General features: G+C 54.4%; 1 protein-coding gene across 11 annotated transcripts in view; it reads right to left on the bottom strand.

Annotated features, from left to right (window-relative positions):
- Positions 1–13,297, bottom strand: part of MYO9B (myosin IXB) — a 90,987-nt gene that overhangs the window by 19,802 nt on the left and 57,888 nt on the right. For 5 of the 11 annotated variants that reach the window (XM_067733139.1, XM_067733129.1, XM_067733132.1 and 2 more), the window contains exons 11-19: positions 11,804–11,925; positions 9,649–9,790; positions 8,771–8,975; positions 7,682–7,763; positions 6,520–6,609; positions 5,121–5,234; positions 3,622–3,661; positions 2,409–2,531; positions 1,461–1,541 (exon numbers count right to left, since the gene is read on the bottom strand). In XM_067733139.1, the coding sequence (XP_067589240.1) occupies positions 1,461–1,541; positions 2,409–2,531; positions 3,622–3,661; positions 5,121–5,234; positions 6,520–6,609; positions 7,682–7,763; positions 8,771–8,975; positions 9,649–9,790; positions 11,804–11,925 (999 nt within the window). The remainder of the gene's footprint in view (positions 1–1,460; positions 1,542–2,408; positions 2,532–3,621; positions 3,662–5,120; positions 5,235–6,519; positions 6,610–7,681; positions 7,764–8,770; positions 8,976–9,648; positions 9,791–11,803; positions 11,926–13,297) is intronic. The other 6 variants (XM_067733130.1, XM_067733135.1, XM_067733133.1 and 3 more) reach the window with 6 other exon arrangements.

Below are 13,297 nucleotides of genomic sequence, written 5' to 3'. Positions count from 1 at the left end.
CAAGAGAATTTGCTGCAAAGAGTTATTTCCTAAAGGCCCCTTTCCAAACCTGTTAAACTCATACCCTGTGCCACCTATCAGGGTGAGTAGTGGGGATTCGGCAGACAGAACACACTGCTGGGCCCCCCGTGGGAGGTGTCATAGGAGAGGGGACCCTGGGCTGAGTCCTGAGGGCTGAGTAGAGGACAGGCAGGGGGGGCGGGCAGGGAGCAGCTGGGTGAAGGCCCGAAGGAGGAAGGGGAAGCCAAGGGATGGACAGGGATGCAGAGAGATGCTTGCTGATGGAGGGGTGGGGGTGAGGGGGAGGAGGGGCTGAAATAAGGCTGGATCAGTGAGCTTCCAGCCCAGAGCTCAGGGGCCTGGACTCCATGCTGGTGGGGGTTATTTTAAGTGGATGGAGGGGAGGGAATGGCATGAGGGGAGGGATGTCATGATTGGGTTGGGGGGGGGGCTTCTGGTATGTGGTGGGCTCTTGGAGACAAGGGATTCTACTCAATACACTAAAAAGCATAGCATAGGGCCCCCTACAGCAAAGAATGATCTGCAGCCATGGCCCATGTCCAAAGCAGGTGCTGATGGAGCGTTTCCCGAGTTGCCCAAAGCTGAGGCAAAATCCGAATGGGTGGAGAAGACAGGCCTCATTCTGCTGCTGGTGGAAGGTGGGGAAGGGGGACAGAACTCTCTGAGATGCCACTGGGGGACCAGGAATGGGACAAGGGAGGGGAGACAGAGTGAGTCCAGGTCCTCGCCTGGGGACGGAAAGCCGTGGCACCTGGCAGGGCCAAGCTGGGCTCTGGACGTTAGCAGAGCGTCCCAGGAGCAGGGGAGAGGCAGGGAAACAGGAAGAGTAGAGACAGAGAGCGTGGGTGAACAGAGTTGCCAAGAGGCACTTGCTCAGAGATCGGTTTGTGCCTGGGAGGGAGCCCAGGTCCCAAATGGCCTCCAGCAAAGTCCCTGAGGGGATGGAGTGGCCGGTGGACCCCTGGGGAGAAGGAAGCCTGGCTGCAGGGGCTGAGCCCGCCACTGTTGGCCCCCACTCGTGCTCTGTCTTTCCAGAAAGTTCAGGATGAGCGGCAGGCTCTGTTGCCTGACTTCAACCTCTTCCTTCCAGCACATTCTCTGCACTGATTGCCTTTGGGATATATCTGAAGAGCACCCCCGACCTGTCCCTCTTCGGACAGACTTTCTCTGGAGCCCCGCCATGTTCCAGAGGACGTCTCTATTCTTGGCTGGTCACCAGGTTGCCCTTGCTGCCTCCTGCTGACCCCCTCTACCCCCGGCTACAGCACACGTCTACAGTTCCCGAAACCTGTGTGGACACTTGCTTCCTTGAGGACTCTCCTGACCAGCCCTCCCCGCTCCCAGCACCGCCCACCGCCCCCCACAACAGGAACACCCCTTGCCGAGCCACCAGACCTCGGCCTGGCTTTCACCGCCCCCGAGACGTGGGAGCCCCTCACCTTCTCGGCGTTGGAGCGGATGCAGCGGATGAAGAAGGGCTCTGCCTTCCCCAGCGCCTCCAGGAGCTTATTAAGGGATGTCTGGGGAGAGAGGGGGAAGGTGCTGAGCTGGGACCCCCAAGAACACACTCCTCGGTGGGAGGGGAGCCAGGTCACCTGCCTGTATCGGCAGCGGGGCATCCGTGCTAATGTAGGACATGGGAGGTTGCAGCGCGACATTCTGACCAGAGGCTGTGCTACCCCGGGGAGCCCCCAAGGGAGCTGAGGGGTCCCCATGGCTGAGAGCCACCATCTTCCCAGGGCCCTCCTGCTTCTGTCTCAGTGCGGGGAAGGTGGTGGAACCAGATAGACTCTTTCTGGGATTTAAAACACGGGTCAGCCTCAGAAGGGACCATGGATGCAGTGGCTTTAGTCTCTGGCCTGCTGCTTCCAAAAAGGATTTGTGGTAGTTCCTACATGGGGTAATTAAAAAAAAAAAAAAAAAAAAAAAAAGGGCCAGCGGCCATTGGACCCCACTGAAAAAAAGAAAGAAAGTGTCCCTGAGCTTCCTGGCAACCAGGTAAAAAAGGGAAACATGACCTAAGGACACAGTTTGGTGGTCACGTCAACTCACATGCTGATTCATGACTCTTTTAACTTGGTGGTTCTCAACCAAGGGTGATTCTGTTACCCCAGGGGAATTTGGCAAGATCTGGAGGCTTTCTGGTTGTCGTGACTGGACAGCGCTGCTGGTATCTGGTGGGTGGAGGCTAGCGATGCTGCTGAGCGTCCCACAACTCATAGGACGGCCCCCACCACGGAGGATGACCCAACCCCAAATGTCAAGCTCTGACGAGGTCAGGAGCCCCCGGGATAACAGTAGGCTGCCTGTGTTGGGTTTGTTTTGACCCAGCCACGTGAGTGTCAGGCTGAGTTCAGCACCGCCTCCTGCCCCCTTGGGCCACCTACCTGGAACTGGGCGCTGATGCTGGGCGGCTTCTTCTTCTTGTGCAGGTGCAGCAGGGACTTGGTGGTGCGGTCGTGCAGGGTCATACTGATGATGAGTTTCAGGGATTTGGAGTCCAGCAGGTTCTAGGATAGAAACACAGGGTCCGGCCTGCCCTCCCAAAGCCCCAGCGGGCACTGGGAGACCTCTCAGACGTCCCCGGAGTCAAAACAATGCCCCTCCCAGGTGGCAGCTCTGAGGCTCAGTCTTGGGGTTGTGCTGTCAGAGACAGGGTGGGGGCAGGTGGGCCTGGTGGTGGTGACAGGGGGACTGAACCTGGGCTGTGTCCTGTGGATGGCGCTGCCTCCGGGCGGGCTGGTTACAGCCTCTTGTGGCCCGAGTGCCCAGAAGCCAAGAGCTAGAGTGCTGGCTTCCTTCCTCGCAGCTCAAGGAATGCCAAGCACCCCGTGTTTCCACGTGCGCTCCTCCGGCCAGCTCTCCCTCATGGGCCAACCCTTACTGTCGCTGATGAGGGGGACTAGCGCTGTCCCACCTGTTGGCCAGACCTGTTGGCCCACCTGTTGCTATATACTCTCCGTCTGCACGCTGTACGTAGAGACTAGACAGAACATCAGGGTGCACTTGACCCAAGGCCGGCTGCTGGGGTCTTGGCTGCCAGCGGTGCACAGCTGCCCCCTTCCTGACAGGACCACCCTGACTGAAGGGCCTCCTCTCCCTGGATGCCCACGAGGTGCTGCAGCCATCCCACCCTCTGGAGGTGGCTCGCAGCTAAAGACCCCTGATGTGGGGATATGACAGAAGGGTCCCATTGCCTCTCGGCGAGATAAGCTCTGTGGTAAACACTCCTGGGCTCCCCGGGGGATCAGGCTGAGCCCACCTCCTGGCTCAGTCCTGACCCTGCCCAGACTACTTCCCCCTCCCTCCCCCCACTTCGGGTTTCTCCTGGGAGCTCCCCCTTAAACACCACTTGTGCAGAGATCCCCATCACAGGCCCTGCCTCTAGGAAACCCAAACAAAGACACCTCTGTATCATTTCAACAGGAGACACTGTTTTCTAGAGGGGAAGGGGGAGATGATAGGAAAGGGAAGGAATCAAAGAAGCTTGAGAAGTTAAAAGTCACCTCCCGCCCCCCCCCCCCCCGCCGCCCCAGTTTTCCAGAAAAACTTGAACCAGGCGCTTGCAAGGCAGTGTCAGACGGTGTCGCACGTGTTTACCTTTGGAATGATCTGCTTTTGTTTGATACCTTTACTTTTCCTGTCAAAATATTAAAAATGGTTTTGTGAACAGAAGGAACACGATGTCTGGATCTGGGTTAGTTCAGCAAGCCACACCTTGCGGGTTAGATGGAGTGAGAACAGAGAGAGGAAGAGAGTCCAGAGGCACAAGTGCAACGAGGCCGCCGCCTCGCCGGGGACCTGGTGGGCTCCCCTGCACATGTGTGGGGGACTGTTGCTCCTGTGACTGTGCACACCGGCCTCACTGGGCCAGCGGCTGCCCCTGGGGTGGCAGGAGCACCTGGTCTGGGGGCCACTTGGTCTGGGAGCAGAAGGGCTGGCTGGTCATCTACAGGGCAGAGCACAGGGCTGGCTATGGGGGAGCTGGGATCTCACGGGACGATGGTGGGATGCCCCACATGGGGCTTCGGGGGATCCCGCGAGGCTCTGACGCCTACCAGGTGTCCCAGCTCTATTTGCTACACGTTGGCAAACATCAAGCCGTCCGCAGAGACCCTTCCGCCCCCGCCCCGACAGCAGGGCAGGGGTCTGTCTCGCAAAGAACTGAGATGGGGCCTGGGTAGGGGAGCCTTTGGACTGGCAGAAGGTTAAAAATGAAAGCTGATCTTTTGGCCGAGGGAGGGGGGATGACCCCTACCCTCTTAGACACTTTATGGAATCTTGCAGAGGAGAGAAAGATTTAAAAAAAAATTGCAGCTTGGCCTGTTTTTAAGACCCACTGAGGAAACGGTTCCCCACAGATTTGCAAGATGCTCGGCTGTGAGGTTCTCTGTGTGTCAGGTTTCACGTTAATCCCGGTGGGGTGGAATGAGGCATAATAAAAATGACTTTGCAAACAGGCTGCACGGCAGGCACAAGCTTTGCTCTCTGCTGGCCTGAGCCCCGAGCGGTTGCTTGTGCCCATTGGTTGAGGCTGCTGCCCACCTGGTATGTGGGTACGAAAATCATCACCCCTGCTTTGCAGACACAGGCCAAATGCTCAGAGCGCTCAGGTCATGCAGTGAGTTAGTGGAAGGTCCAAACCTAGTCTGTGTGGTTTCTGGCCCTTTGTATCACGTCACGCCCCCAAAGCAGGGTCACGGGATGCGCGGAGGCCCGCAAAATTGCACACCCTGCTTCTGACGGCTTCTTTATAAGCTCACGGTGGCAAAGGCGGGGGTGGGGCGAGGGGAAGCAAGCCTTGCTCTGCACATTTGGGGGCAGAAAATCAGATGCTTCGTGGGGGAGCATTCCTGTGAAGCTGTGCTGGGCACTGGGGAGCTGGCAAGGATTTGGGTCACAGTGCAGACACCAGGGAGGGAGTATTACGAGGACCACTTAGCGACGGCTGGTGTGAGAACAGAACCACAAGACAGCGCAGCGTTTAGAGTGGCTGATTCAGTGTTACAGGAAGCCCACGTGGGCCGGGCCCGGGCGGGGAGGCGGTCGTTGCACTTGTGGGGGAGCGGGGGGTGCCCACAGCCTCAGGGGGGACTCACAGGATGAAGGTGCGGGGTTTCTGGAGCCGACTGAGGGACTGGAGAAGCCTACGGGGGTCGTCACCCTGCCAGGGCAATCCTTTGATGGTCTTGATGATTTGGTCATGCAAATCGCTGGGTGGGGGGGAGGGGTGCAGTGATAGAGAGAAGACCAAGTTAGAGCAGCGGGCCCGCCACCTCAGGGTCCCTGGCACGGTCGGGACCGTCCTCAGGCCACTGGAGCCAAAACATGCAGCTGGGGGAAGCCTGAACGCTGCCGCCACTCCCTCCTGCACCAAGAAGAGGGCTTCACCCGGGAGCAGCAGCCCACCCCAAGGAGGCTCCGCCCTCCCGGGAGGCAGGGGGCTGGGGCCACTTCCGGCTGAACAGAGTTTGCAACATGGCATCTCGGATCGCTGGAAAAGGCCTCACGTTTAAGAGCCTTTTGGAGTCTGTAAAAAGTATCAAGGGGCTACTGAAAACAGAAGACCGGGGAGGTCTCTGTGGGAAGCAGCAGATTGGTTTCTCCTGATGGTTCTGTGGGCTGCCTCCTTGTGGGCTTCAAGAAATGCCTTGGGAAGAACAAATTGGAATTCACACACGGATCAACCTGGGGCGATGCCGCCCCCTGCCCCCCATCCCCCATGCTTGGCTGTCCTGACTGGGGGAGGGGGCGCTACTGGCATCTGGAGGGTGGAGGCCAGGGATGCCTCTCAATTCCTTGCAGTGCACAGGACGGCCCTACCACAGGGTGACCCAGCAGAGTGCCAAGGGTGAGAAACCCTAACTGAAGATCCTTACCCCCCCAAATTCAACCTTATTAGCTTTCTTTTGTTCAGTTGCCGTGGGTTCAGGGCTGAGCATACATTTTAGGTGTGAGAATGAGAATGGCTTAGAGACAAAAACTGAATGCTCGCGAAAAACGTCTAGATGACAAATGTTTTGGATAGAACTTCTAGAAATGAGGTGGCGACGGCTGCAGGATGAGCTGGGACCTTCTCTCTTTTGTAAAAATTCCTCGTTCCAGTTATTTTAAATACATGTTTAAGCTCTGAGCAGTTGGCCTGGGAAGACCCCGATCGGCAGCCCCCTGTCTGTGTTCCATGCACCATGCCCAGGGCCGGAATGGCCACACTTACCTCTGCTCCCTCACCCTCCAGGGAGGCACAGAGCAAAGACAACAGAGGGGTCACGTTTCACCTCCACACCCTGAGCGGTCAGTGCAGCGGCCAGAGCTCCTGATGACAACGAGGCCCTTGGCTCCAGCCCACACCCCCCTGACGTGGCCAAAGCTGGCGAGAGCGCCCCTCGGCTCGCCGATCCCCCTCTTGCTCTGGATACTGCGCTGAGCACCTCGGGTGACGGCTCCCCTGGGCGTGCCTCCCTGGTCTTGGGTTCGAAGGCCCTTGCTTCTACTTACTTCTTGCTTTCATAGAAAGCAATGATGTCCTCAAAAGCGTTAATATCGAACTCCTCAGAGCCGTCAAATGAGAAATCTAGCATTGAGCAGCTGAAAGGGAGAATCTGTATAAACTAAATGCGCTCTTGGGGCAGGATTCGCAGCCCGGGGGCCAGGCCCTGGGGAGACCAAGTGGGTCAGGGGCCACTTTCAAATACTGGGACGTGGTTTTCTTTTTTTTTTTTCTCTTGCCTCCTTTTGGGTGAAAAAGCTGATTTAAAAATGCACCTTTTTAAAGGGAGGAAAATGACACGCTGCTTTCAGACAAACGACATGGGGTCACTTACCTAGGTGCTAGCTCTACCTCCACACATATGCGTTTGTGAATCTCCTGAGGGAGTTTTTATTATAAAGTGTTCAAAAATAAAATGACTTTTTCATGTTTTGAAATTTAGTGACTCGCTCCTGGGGAATTTGTTGAGTCTTGAGAAACAGGTTGGGGACTCAGCTGCCCCAGGGCCTTTGCACATGCTGCCCCCACGGCTAGCACACCCTGCCTGCCTTGTCTGGCCCAAGTGGTCCCTTCTCAATGTAGCCTGCCTCTCTCAGGCTGCCAGAAGGGTCCCTCCCCTGGCTTTGTCATGGCCTCAGATGTCTGTCCAGTGTAGCCTTTTTTAATCCTGGAAGCGCAAGCCTGCTCACTTTTACACTCAGTAGCAACTGCGGTACGTGGAGGACCCTTGGCCATTGCTAGGTGGCCACAAGACACCCTTATAAGCAACGGTGCATCTGTGTTTCTGACTGAGAGTGAAGGAACTTAGCTGATTGGCTTTCGGGACACCCCAGGCAGGCTAAGGGCGGAAGTGCTCTTAAATCAAGCTTGTTGCTCTGTGAGACCAGCAGCCCTTGGGCCCCACCCGCCAACGGTCATGACCGGCCATGAAAAGCTCCTTTGTAAACTGAGCCGCCCACATCCCCCTAAGGCAGATGATGCACGAGGCCTGCCTCGCAGAAATGCGGCCACCAGATGCCGTTACTTCTGGGTCTTTCTTGTTGAAGCGGCTGCTGTGTTCCTTATTCTGGTCAACCCCGACCTGGGTTCAGAGTGTCGGGTTTCTGGCGCCATTTTAAACAATGCCGCTGACTACTGGCTTCACTTGGGATAAATCAAGGTCTCGCTCACCGGTACAGTTTTTCCGATGGGGTGCTGGCTCCTCTCTGCAGCTCTCCCAGGTGACCTCGGGCACCAGAGCTGCCCAGACCTGCTGGGGACACAGAGCAGATGAAGTTTGGGGGGTGGGGGTCGCTTGTAGCTGAAGGGCTTTGTAACTTTTCCATGGAGGCTGTGATCCTGACTTGAGCCCGTTTAAAAAAAAAAAAAAAAAAAGGGCCTGACACTCAAATTTGGGCAGAACGGGGAACCGTGAAATGTTCCATTCCCCACAAAACAGCATCATCTATTTCCTACTTCTCATAAAGGCTTTAACCTTTTGGTCCTCCTTTAATAGACACCCTTCCTAAAATGCCGTGGTTGGTATCTCGAGCTGAGTGACCCTGGGGGAGCCACTCAGCTCTTCTGGGCCTCAGGTTATCCTCACAGAAAAGTGGTGACACACCTTCCTGCCTTGCACGTATGAGGTTAAATTATACACCCCGCTACAGACTTTCCGTTTGGGACGATAAAAGACCTTGGGAGCTAATTTACAACAGCCAAGGCATGAAAGCAACCTAAATGTCCATCAACAGATGAACGGATAAAGAAGATGTGGTATATTTACACAATGGAATATTACTCAGCCATAAAAAAGAATGAAACAATGCCACTTGCAGAACATGGATGGACCTAGAAATTATCATACTAAATGAAGTGAGTCAGACAGAGAAAGACAAATTTTATATGCTATCACTTATATGTTGCATCTGAAAAATAGTACAAATGAACTTATTTACTAAACAGACTCATAGACATAGAAAACAAACCTATGGTTACCAAAGGAAAAGGGTGGCAGGAGGGATAAATTAGGAGTTTGGGATTAGCAGATACAAACTATTACATATAAAATAAACAACAAAGTCCTACTGTATAGCACTGGGAACTATATTCAATATCTTGCAATAAACTATAATGGAAAAGAAAAAAAAAAGAGTTTGGGGAGCCAGAGAGAAGTGCTGGTTGTACAACCTTGGGAATGTGCGAAATGAAATGAAAATGTACACTTTGCAACGGACTATGAGTGTCCTCTTCTCAACAGTGACCTGGGGACCCTCCTACCTGCAGCCTTTTCAGCCCTCTCGGCCCGCAGGCGCCCGGCCTCCCGGAGCACGGCCATGGCCTGGATGGCAGCCCGGAGCACCGCCCAGCGGAACACGGCCACGGGGTCCATGCCGATGAGCTCCCGAACGTAGGAGCTGTCGCTGCCCCGCAGGAGGGCCACTATGTCCGGCCGCATGTAGTCCATATTCTTCTCCCGGAAGTCCTGGTGGGGGGTGGCAGGAGGGATGATGGAGGGGGGTGGTCCCTTGCCAGTGCCGGCCGAGGCCCTGGGGGCCAGCATGGGAAGGACTAGTGGGCAGTGCATCTCAACAACAGAGACGTGGCTCCTGCCGTGGAGCCCTCGACAGTAGAGCCAGGGGTTTGACACTGGGTCCGAGAGCCCTGAAACTTCGCCCAGCAAGAGCAATAAAGAGGAGGGACGGGGCTTCCCTGGTGGCGCAGGGGTTAAGAATCCGCCTTGCCAATGCAGGGGACACGGGATCGAGCCCTGGTCCAGGAAAACTCCACATGCCATGGAGCAACTAAGCCCGTGCGCCACAACTACTGAGCCTGCGCTCTAGAGCCCACGAGCCGCCACTACTGAAACCTGTGCGCCTAGAGCCCATGCTCCGCAACAAGAGAAGCCACCGCAATGAGAAGCCCGCACACTGCAACGAACAGTAGCCCTCACTCGCCTCAACTAGAGAGAGCCTGTGTGCAGCAACGAAGACCCAATGCAGCCAAAAATAAAATAAATAAATAAATGTATAAAAAAAAAAGAAGAGGGACAGAGCAAGTGCCAGAGGGAAGGGGCCTCCAGGGTACCCACGCAGTCCCCTTCCCGCCTCCCAGGCAGAGCGTGACTTGACTGATGATGGCAGCGGATGGCTGCGTACCTTGATCTGATATTTCACTTTCCCTGCGAAGTGCTGAATGATGAACGCCGGCTCCATGACGGGGGTGCCGAGGAAGTACCTGTTGTCCTCATGCTGCTGTTTGAACTTGGCCAGCAGGGTCTGGCTCGTGGCGTGGGGAAAGCTGGGAAGAGGATGTAAGACCTTTAACTGCAGGAACTGCGGCCGGTCACCCACTCTGCGTTGCAGGTCGCGGGCCCTCCGTGGATGAGGTGGGCGGGTGCTTGGGCTCCTGCAGGCTGAGCACGGGGCCGAGGGCCGGGAACCTGCCACCTGGCTTGAAGAGGCTGTGAGCAAAGTGATGCACTTGGGGCTGCGGAGCAAACTTGGACCAGGCAGAGCAGCCCAGCGCTCACGCGAACGTGCGGTCCAGGCAAGACTGGACCTGGGCCTGCCGTGGGCAGCTCCTGGAATAATCCCAGGATGGGATGACTTCCGGTCTCAGGCCCATCTGCCCCTGGGTGCTGTGTCTTGGAGTGGGTCTTGTCCGTGTTCCTCTGTTAGAGGGAGGGGCCAGCAGAACGGGATGAAGCCGGGAGGGGGGCTGGGGGCAGAATAAGGGAGCCGTTGTACCTGGCTATTTTGGCCTCCCAGGAAGGAAATGCCACAGCCAGCTTTGGCATCCCCAGCCTCTGCCCAGCCTCACCGCAAAACACGGGCAGAAAGACGTGCCTCCAAATCCCCGATGCCTGGCTCCGTGGCTTAACAGGGGGCAGAGGAGGAGAGTCTCTGTAGCTACAGGGCACATCATTGCCAGGGCCAGGGTGTGGAGCGTGAGAGATCCATTCACTCAGTTGTGGAAATAAATAACATTTTAACACACTATTTTAGCAAATTCAATTCAAGCCTTCTCCGCCCCTGCCCCCATTCCCCCAACTCCATGATGAACTAAAATAGCAAGACTTTGTTTTTTTTTTTTTTTAAATAGAAAGATTTTCAACAAAGACAAATCTGACCCTGCTCCGCCCCACCCTGTCTTGCACACTTCCCACAGATTCGGCTCTGGGAGTTTCCTAGGAGTGATGATTTAGCCCTTCCTAGCACCCTGCCTCTTCCCTTGTCTGGACGTTCTCTCCGCAGATCCCGGCCTAGGATGGATGTGTCCTGTCCTGGACGGGACTTGGTCTGAGACAGGAGGTATGGCTGATTCACACCAGCCCTGAGGGGACTTCAGCAGCAAACAAGGGGCCTGATAAAGTGGTTGATAAAAAGACTGTCCACATCTGGACCCCCAGAACCTGGGAATGTGACCTTAGATGTAATCAAGTTAAGAAGAGGTCATCAGGGGGAAATTCCCTGGCAGTCCAGTGGTTAGGTCTCGGAGCTTTCACTACCGAAGGCCCGGGGTTCAACCCCTGGTCGGGGAACTAAGATCCCACAAGCTGCGTGGTGGTATGGCCAAAAAAAAAAAGGGAGGCCATTAGGGTTGGCACTAATCTACTAGGACTGGAGTCCTTATAAGAGGGGATGAGACAGAAAGAGAGAAGATGATGTGACTACAGAGGCAGAGATTGATTGGAGTGATGCAGCCACAAGCCAAGAACACCTGGACCCCCAGAAGCTGGAAGATGCAAAGAAGCATCCTCCCCTAGAGCCTTTGGAGGGAGGGTGGCCCTTCCCACACTTTGATTTCAGCCCACCGATACTGATTTTGGACTTCTAGTCTCCAGAACTGTGAGAGAATACATTTCTGTTGGTTTAGTCTGTCTGCGATTTCAGGAGCTCTGGCTGGGTGACCAAGCATGAAGCACCTTAAAAATACCTTCTCCAGCCTTCATGGTGTCCTGTGGACGAGGGGCGGCAGGCTTGGTAGAGAATCTCGCATCTGGGCCCGATTCCACGCCCTGCCCTTTGCAAGGACGCACCAAGCCCATGCCCAGTTTCTAGATTCAGGTCCCCCAATACTTGCCCGAGGACTCCCAGGAGGGTGTGTTTCCAAGTTCACAGCTATCTCGAGTGTTAATATTTCTGTGGTGGATGGTACTGTATTTTGCAAACGTGAGGTCAGGATTTGTGGCCGCATGAGTCTGAGCAACTTGGAAGTTCTTGGGATGGTATGGATTTGGGGTGAGGCTCTGGGGCTGCAGAGCCGGAATGGTGCCCGGGTCTGCGGACGCACTGGGCCGTGGACACTCACTTGCTCTCTTCATCCAGGAGATAGAAGAGGCCGGTGGGCTTCTTGCTGATCAGATGTATGCAGCCAACGTTGTCTGTGTAGTCGATGTTGTGCCACGAGATCCCTTCGCTCTGGTACTCCTCCTGCAGGGTTCGAGGGGTATCCGGTAAGTTCATCATTTCATGGACATGTTAATATTTATGTAGCACACGTCATATAAAAAACATTTTATTTACGCATGCTTGTACATATTTAAATATAAATGTGCAAATAACATAGAATGCACATTAATGTACCAATAGGAATATAACAATAAAACTATAAAATTATTCAATAAATGAACAGTTAGCCACAGGAATGCACATTGTCAAACATCTACAGTAGGTCCCCTACGTACGAACCTTCAAGTTGCGAACTTGCAAAGATGCAAACGTGCATTTGCATGTCCAATCACTTAAGTTAGTTCACGTGTCTGGCGTACATTGTCACATGCGTGCATCCTCTACAAGTGGTTGTGCAGCTTGCCCTCCGTCTCCTATTGCTGACGATCCTTCAGCTCTACCATCTCCCATCTCCTCTCCCTCCTCCAGTCAGTAACTCTTCTTTCCTGTTCACTCGATGCCAGCCTCTGTATGCCAGCTGTGGTACTGTACTACTGTACTTTTCAAGGTACTGTACTGTAAGATTAAAAATGTTTTCTTTATTTTTTGTGTTTGTTTTTTTTAAATTAATTTATTTATTTTTGGCTGCATTGGGTCTTTGTTGCTGTGCACGGGCTTTCTCTAGCTGCAATGAGCGGGGGCTACTCTTCGGTGCGGTGCGCAGGCTTCTCATTGTGGTGGCTTCTCTTGTTGCGGAGCACGGGCTCTAGGCGCGCGGGCTTCAGTAGTTGTGGCACGTGGGCTCAGTAGTTGTGGCTCGTGGGCTCCAGAGCACAGGCTCGGTAGTCGTGGCGCACAGGCTTAGTTGCTCCGTGGCATGTGGGATCTTCCCAGACCAGGGCTTGAACCCGTGTCCCCTGCATTGGCACGTGGATTCTTAACCACTGCGCCGCCAGGGAAGGCCCTGTTTGTTTGTTTTTTATGTATTATTTGTGTGAAAAGTATTATAAACCTATTTACAGTACAGTACTATATAGCCAATGGTGTTAGTTGCATACCTAGGCTAACTTTGTTGGACTTAACGAACAAATTGTACTTACAAACGCGCCCTCGGAATGGAACTCATTCGTAATGTAGGGGATTTACCGTATCACAGCAAAGTGCTGAAAATCACACGTAACCCCCGCCAGGGGTCAGCAAGCTTTCTTTGTAAAGGGCCAGATGGTAAATATGTTAGGCTTTACAAGTTAGATGGTGTCCACACGATGACTCAGCTTTGCTGTCGCAGCGTGAAAGCAGCCACAGATGCTATGTCAACAAATGAGCGTGGCCACGTGCCAATAACTTTGGGCGGCCCCTGCTCTGGAACTGCAATGTCTGATAGTCATATAATGTGAGAGACTCATGTCATTTC

This window comes from Pseudorca crassidens, chromosome 3 (assembly GCF_039906515.1).
Source record: "Pseudorca crassidens isolate mPseCra1 chromosome 3, mPseCra1.hap1, whole genome shotgun sequence".
NCBI classification, from domain to species: Eukaryota; Metazoa; Chordata; class Mammalia; order Artiodactyla; family Delphinidae; genus Pseudorca; species Pseudorca crassidens.
The sequence above is the reverse complement of the archived record's forward strand: the minus strand, read 5'-3'. Positions and strand labels throughout refer to the sequence as shown.